The 8,010-nt window shown below is 37.1% G+C and overlaps 1 protein-coding gene across 1 annotated transcript; it reads left to right on the forward strand.

Moving 5' to 3' along the window:
* Nucleotides 1-1,428: 1,428 nt before the first annotated feature.
* On the forward strand, nucleotides 1,429-4,302 carry LOC148018991 (uncharacterized). Its single transcript, XM_087701159.1, has one exon. The coding sequence runs from the start codon at nucleotides 2,051-2,053 to the stop codon at nucleotides 2,579-2,581; it is 531 nt and encodes a 176-aa protein (XP_087557285.1). The 5' UTR covers nucleotides 1,429-2,050; the 3' UTR covers nucleotides 2,582-4,302.
* The last annotated feature ends 3,708 nt before the right edge of the window (nucleotides 4,303-8,010 follow it).

The following is an 8,010-nucleotide window of genomic DNA, read 5'->3' on the forward strand; positions in this document are numbered from 1 at the left end:
AGTTATTTTGAAGCTCACATAACCTGTCTTTTTTATGTGCAGGTGGTGCTTTTTTGCTTGAAGATGACTCTTAGCATGCAATATTGGGACATTTGCGTATCTTACTTTGTATAAGAAAATTTATATGCGCATGCGACCCATCCAATGTCAAAAGACAATAGTTAAACTTCTAGCATGCACTTGATATAGCTTCAAGGTAGTAGCTTCTTTTTGTAGTATGAATAGAGCTAGCTTGTATGATTCATTTGCTCTCTCTCTCTATTATCTTGGATCATTGTTTGTCATTGAGAATGCCAACTATAATACAAAAACACAGCTACGTTGTATGATTCATTCACTTTCTCTATTATCTTGGATCCTTGTTTGTCATTGAGAATACCAACTATAATACAAAAACACCTCATTTTGTGATAAGCTCTATCTTGCAAATTAAAATTTTTAGAATGCAAGATTATTTGGTAGAAGGTTATTGATAGTTAGATTATGAATTTGAATGTAAAATATCTTAAACTTTTAAGTAATAAATTTGTGAATTATAAATATTGAGAAAAAACTGAATTTTCACATGTCTAAAGGTTTTTGTATTGCCTATTAAAAATATTTTTCGTAAACATTGCTCTTGAGAGAGTAGAAAATCAATTGAAATTTCAATGCCTTCAATAAAAAGCAAGTGAGAACTTGTGTCTTTAGTGTAGGGAGGCTTCAATGAGTTGGGGCACACTAGAAATTTGTTTAGAAAATTGAGTGATTGCACCACAAATATTAGCTTGTACTATGTCAAAGTATTGCCTTTTGAAGTGTGGTGTGCATATTGACTATGTTATTCATACTACTTTCATTGATCTAATTGCAAGCTTGGACTCCCTCAATGTCATGTAGCTATTTTATTGTTGTTCTGGGGCATGTGACATGATGAAACCTAGAGGATTAGGGTTAGGTGTAAATGGGAGGAGTTAAACAATTGTAGCATCCTTTTGATCATATGAATATTGATTTGTGGCTTCCTCCTTGCTCTTGAGGTCCTTCCATGGTTTCTCCTACCATAACATGTGGTGAGTTACACACTCCACCTTGGATGCGGGGAGTTAGATGGAGTCCCTTCATATTCCCATTTTAACTTTCATAGTTTCTTGCACATGGCCTCATATTTTGCTATGTGCTTAATCAAACATGGCTATGGCGTCCTATATTTTATTGATTTCTTGCAAGTATTTTATATATGTTTCTTATTAGAAGATAGCTTCTTTACAATGGTGATGGCATTAGAGCATAGCTTTGATCCAACTAGAGAGTCATTTTCAAGTCACTCTCTGCCTCCAAGCATTGAAGATCCCTAGGGTACAAGAGCTAAAGATTTAGTCAAAGTCTGGTTATACAACATAACCATGACTAACCAGGCTTCCCTACAGTGGTTATTTTGGAGCTTTTGGAGAAGACCTAGAGGAGAAATGGTGGTGATTTGTCAAATTTGGCAGGGTATCATCAAAATTTAAAGCCATTTTTTGAAGATTGATGGACTCCGGTTACTTTTGCCATCCACTCAAGCATCCATGGAAGAAATCAAGCTTCAACTCCATTATTCTCTTAATACCTGCCTCTTCCCTCACCATCAACAGGATACATAAGAGTAGTTTTGACATCAAGAACTAGAGATTGAACACCATTTCCATGAGTTCTCCTTCTGTCAAAGCATGCTGGGATCAGGTGCAACCAGCGTACCAGAGAACCACAGCCGGAGCTCTCATGAATGAACACTGGAGAGCTTTGGCTCGCTACCTTCTTGATATGCTTAATACTTGGCTAGGAAAGAGCTCCATCCATTCATCTTGTTTATATACCTCCATCCTTACAAACCCTGTGAACCAGGATAACAGGGCATTTGATCTGTTTGCAGCTTGCTTTTTCATGTTGTACATGGCCATGACACTCTTCTAAATTCGCAGTCTCCAACGCAGTTAACACTTCCCCTTCCATACCTCTAACCCTACCTGATACTGATCCTGTTGATGACAGGAAAGCGGAGCCTTTCACAGAAGGCTGGAAACATAACATGCGGATTCCGTCTCTGATCATGGTCGCAAGCCACGAGAATATCCATGGCCTCGATCCTTTCTCTGTGAACTATCAGGTGGAAAGCCACGAGAACATTCATGACCTTGATCCTTTCTCTGTGAACTACCAGGTGGAAAGCCATTCTGCAGTGCAAGATATACCGTCTCACAATGATGATGCATCTATTGCCGAGAAGTGGTTCATTTTGTGTGAAGGAAAGATAGGAGAGCAGCGGCTGCCGATGGCAGATGTAGGTGTCGCCGACCCTGGTGTTCTTGTTAAGAAAGCAAAGAAGTGTCAGACCGACAAGGCACGCACAAAGCAAGGAATCTCCAGGAAATCTAAAGCTGTATGGTCTATCACTGCAGCTGCCACCGTTTTTGGAGTAGCTGTTCTGTTGCGTCATCTGCACCATGAAAGACAGCAAAATCTGCAACTTCGGCTGGAGCTTTCTTTCAAGCAAGAGGAACTGAACAAACTCGTGTCTGGAATGGGTCGCGTACAGAAAGTCCTTTTTGGCAGTGGCTAGGCAGCATCAAGCTTATTCCAGAGACCAGCAGCGCAGCTCACACTGAGATCTCACGATTCACAGGGGGATATCTCAGACACAGTTCTAGACAGCATTCTGGACCATCTTCACAATCTTCTGCCAGTTTATCGAATGACTTGTACTCCATGAAACGGCAATGTTTCATTGCTTCTGTATTAGCTGACGGCCCGCAGAATCTTCTTCATCAAACTCTATAATGTCATATACAGAACTCTGTCTTGCTTCAAACCTTCTTGAATACAGTGAGACCAAAATCACTGAATCAGCAATTATGATGGTTTCACACTGAATCAGCAAGTATGGTGGTTTAGAGGAGAGTAATTGATGGATTCGATCAATGGAGGACCATTACACCAATATAGGCTATATGTGAAGAGGGGCCTTGGATTGATGGCGGATTTCTGACATATGCAGCTCACAGGTCAGGACAGCAGTGTGGTAGGCATTGTTGAAGCAATAATTACAACAGCTCAATCTCTTAGTAGAGCAACTCAACACTGTGCAATTCAATCTCTTTCTACAGTAGTAGCTCACAGGCACGCAGTATTACATCAGGCAATACTTTAGACATGATTCCAGATACAGTTCAAGTTGCCAATGAACAGGCTGTGCTACTTATGCTCGTAAACAAGCGTGATCTGAACGATGCAATGTTGCAGGTGAGATAAGCAGTGCACTCTTTCTTCATAGCAGCGATAATCATGAAGACTGGCATTGCATTGACCGGTGAAGGCTTGTATGATGGGCTATTTGTTTTCTTCAGGAGTCGGTGTTTAGGTAGTTGCCAATAAAATTCTGACAAGCAGTCTGATTACACTACACTGAGCACTCTTACAAAATGGACAGGAGGTCTAGATACGGTCAAGCACACTGTCAGGTGAAATTGGTAGATTATTTTATTAGTCGGACACAATATTTTCTTGGAAAGCTTTGGGCAAGGACATCAACCCAGTGATCAACACCATTACGATCACCATCCACATGCTTATAATGCTTATGGTCAAATTTCTTTACCACAGCATTTCTTATGGTTCTAGATTTTATGGACACTTCGTTTGTGGATACCCTTATGGACATTCATCATAGGAGCAGCAACATGCTTATTCATATGATCATGGTCATCTCAAACTTGAGTCTTTCTCTTTTCAGCAACAGTATGTATATACATCTGAGCAACAATATAGAAATGATCATGTATCTACTTTTGGATAGCATGGTCTTTCTGCAAAGCAAAAGACCTTATCTTTATAATCAGCCGAAGAAAATTTGGGAGGTTGCTCCATACAGACTTCTCCAAATAACCATTCAAGAATGCATTTTTTACATCTATCTGATAGATTGGCCAACCATGATTAGCGGCAAAAGTGCACCAACAAATAGAATTATGTTAACTGCGTAGTGGGTGCAAAGGTCTCCCATAATCTATACCATGTGTTTGGCAACGATCTTGCACTACAACAAACAGAATGATGTCAATTGTGCAGTGGGTGCAAAGGTCTCCTCATAATCTATACCATGTGTTTGGCAAGTTCGATCTTGTACTACAAGGCGAGCCTTGTACTTATCCAAAGATTCATTAACTTTCAATTTAGTCCTAAGAATCCACTTGGTCCCAATGACTTTTTTGTGGCTTGGACGATCCACCAAGATCCAAGTCTCATTATGCAAACCATGAAGATGAAGAGATTGAAGAAGAACATGATGAGAAAATTCTTGAGTTTGAATAAGACATTAATAATGGACAGTTTGAAGATTAAGGTGAGGTAACTAATGTGTATATTCATCAATACATGGGTGAACATGATATGTGATGCTCTAATTATCATGATCCTATGCTTCCTTTTGGTTTGGATGTCAATGATTTTGATATTGTTGGAATTGAATTTCCTAATTTTCCTTTTGACTTGGGAGGTATTAATGTGATGTATGCTTTTATGGATGATGCCCATGGTGATGACTAATTTGACGTGTATCCATTGATCCCAAAGGTGTTTTGCTTTGATGGCACTCAACTTCGGTATACTCTTAAATGAAGCTATCATCCTCACATTTAAGTGGACTCATTTATTCTTACGAAGACATGAGAAGTTTTTCAAAACAATTAAGCTACTAGAGATTCAAGGTAGGGACCAGGTTGTCTACTAAAATTGCCATAGCTCAACTAAAATTGGATTTTTATACATGAACGGAATGTCTACTATTATCTACTTCATCATAATACTTCATTTGTGTGATTTGGAGTTACTCATGTAAAGTTATGGTTATTTTATTATGATTAGCTTTGTTTCTTACAATTTACAAGAAATCCATTGTTGGTCTACTATTTATGCCTCTTCAATGGTCTCGATCATATTTAGGTGGTTGCTTCTTCAATAGAATCTACATCTTGCATATTTATTTATTTGGAGCCTCCATTGTACTCTTTTCCTATTTCAAGTTTTGAGGACACCTTTATTGGAAAGGTGGTCTATCATGTAGCTATTTTGGTGTTATTCTAGAGCATGTTACATAATTAGACCTAGAGGATTAGGATTAGGTATAAAAGTGAGAAGTTAAAGAGTTGTAGTATTCGTTTGACAATATGAACATTGATTTGTGGCTTTCTCCTTATTGGAGCTCTTGAGGTCCTTCCATGGATCTGCACCATGGCACGTGGTGAGTATACATATAACCCATGTATTTTCTCAAGAGGATATTATAGTAGCCAACAATATACTTATAGAGGCTAACACAATCCTATGGAACCAATCAAGAGACAACCTAATACATGGAACCATTTGTCATGATAATGAGCTCAAAAATATGAAAGATAAGCGTATCGCACTCTAGGCTTAGATCAATCTAGACGAGCATTTGAGAAAGGCTCAAGACACAAAGCTACTTTTCAAGCTTATAAAATAGATTTCAACATAAAAAGCAACAAAAACATATTTGGTTCTCAATCATCTCAATATATCCTCACACTTGAAAAATAGCGTCATCGTGATCCATGAAATCAATTGGAAAAGGAAGACTTTCTAGCCAACTAATGATCTTTTATATCTTTCTCAACACAAACATGAACACAAACTCATGATCCTTACCAAATCCTCAACTCAATTGTGACACCATCCAACAATAGGTACTAGGTCTAAAACAATCACTTGAGAAAAACTTCATTGAGTATTAATTTAAACCATTATCATGGAGGAATATAGCTAAATATGTAAAGTATATATATTTTTTAAATCTTCTCTTGCATCATGGGGGAGGTGATTAAAATATTGAAGATCTCCAAGGATATTTATGTGTATGCACAAGCCCTTATGTGAGAGTTATAGGCAAACGATGTAGATGGATCAACTCTTTGATGGTATTGGCAATAAGAAGCGATAAATGGATTGACTATTTTGTTAATATATCAACCTCAACATGAGCTGAAACTTATGTACTTGGATAATCGTTTTCGCATTCATATCATTGTCATGGTTGATACTTACAACAACATATCATACCAACGATACTTTATAGTTGGATATCAATCAGTCCACCTACCCAAGTTAGGGCATATCTATCTAGTTATCTTTCTAGTTAGCATGTTCACACTATGGATTGGTTGTATATTATATATGTTGTACTCTCTTTTATTCTTGGTAGACTATTATAGTGGAGAAGAAAAAGAAGAAGAAGAAAGACTAAGGTTTTTAGCTTCCTATCTTGTGTGCATTCTATGTATATTGCGTGTCTTGCAAGAGCTCAAGCTCTCTCTCTCTCTCTCTTCCCCCATCTTTTCATGATAACAGAGCAACGTTCAAGTAAGGTATTGTGAGCGTCAAAGCACAAAAGTCTACAAGGAAACCTTGTTGTTGTGGAGGACACGTGTGGAGATCTCTCATATCCGATTGATGAGCTGTCTTCACAAGCTCAAAGTGCTCAAGAGAGTGTAGCAAACCTCTGGTCTAGAGCTATGTAGTTAGATTCGTGTTTTGGGTGCACTTCGACCTCTATTCAAGAGTTCTATTCATATGCAAATCTTGTAAGATTCACAAATTTTGCTAATCTTATCATTTCGCAAATAGGTTCCAGATGTTGGGCATGGCCAACGGTATTTTGATACTATTAGACATTACAGGTGCTTACTCAAGGTATGCTTATGCACTAAGGTCAATTGGATGATAGTTTACTCAAAATAGCATATTATCGATAAAAGCATATTTTTGCATTTTACTACACAATGTCTAATGGATTTAATTAGATTGTCAATTATAAGCTTGATAAGCATAAATTCCATGCTTGGAAGCCCAAATTGACCCATTTTCTTATGGGTAAAGGTTATTGGGACTACATTGAAAGAAGTAATACTTAGACTCTAGGAAAATGTCATGTTTGAGCTGGCAAAGGCATTTAAGGAATGGAACCAGGGTTCTTGAAAAGTTATATATTGGCTTTTCATCACTATTTCATACAATATGATTGGGCATATACAGGATATAGACAGTTCTGTAGAAGCATGAAATAATTGTCAAACTATTTGGTACAAATATCAAAGATAAAAAGTTACAATTGAAGTCTGAGTTAAACAATATCAAGTGTGGCAATTTGTGTATTAATGATTATGCATTGAACATTAAGAGCATTATTGAAGTCCATGAATCTATTAAAGTACATGTTGATGATAATGATATAGTAGCTACATATTTGGATGGCTTGGGCAACAAGTACAAGCAGTTTCGAAAATCTAACATAAAAATAAGATCCCTAATTTTGTAGATCTAATATCTATGTTGTTATCAGAAGAGAAAAACTTGAATCTTACTGCATCTTTGCCACACAAAGCAATGTAAATTAATGGTGTTGTTGAAAGAATGAACAAGCACATTGCACAAATTGCATGAGCCCTGACGTGGCTGAAAAGAATATGCCTCATTATTATTGTGTTGAAGCTATCTCTACATCTATGTATATTATAAATAGAATTCTTACTATTGTAGTTTATGATGTGATACCAAAGAAGTTTACTAGCAAGAAACTAGATTTGTCACATGTTAAAGTATTTGGATACATTGCACATGTACATATTCTTAACGAGCTAAGAAAAAAATTGGATCCAAAAGTTGAAAAGTGTGTTTTTGTCGGCCATTCCCTTGAGAAAAAGGATTATAGATGTAAAATCAATTACACACAAGTTATAGGGGTGAGCAAAGATGTGTTTCATGAGATGAGCAATTGGAATGATGCTGAAAAATAGATTGTTACAAATGATGCAAAAGAAAATTTAATTGTAGAAAATGTGGATCCTCAATTTTCACACATTGAGTGGATTAGAAGAGTCATCTTCTAGTCGGTCTACTCAAAGACCATAGAGTGGTAGGTTGTGTGTGAATATCATTTCTACAAGTGTAGAAAATTATGACAAAAGGGAAAAGAAA

This window comes from Lygodium microphyllum, chromosome 20, assembly GCF_053477565.2.
Source record: "Lygodium microphyllum isolate KBCC chromosome 20, Lygodium_microphyllum_v1.1.10, whole genome shotgun sequence".
Taxonomy (NCBI): domain Eukaryota; kingdom Viridiplantae; phylum Streptophyta; class Polypodiopsida; order Schizaeales; family Lygodiaceae; genus Lygodium; species Lygodium microphyllum.

Coding starts and splice junctions, on each gene's coding strand:
- LOC148018991 (XM_087701159.1), top strand. CDS start 2,051: ATGCGGATTCCGTCTCTGATCATGGTCGCAAGCCACGAGAATATCCAT.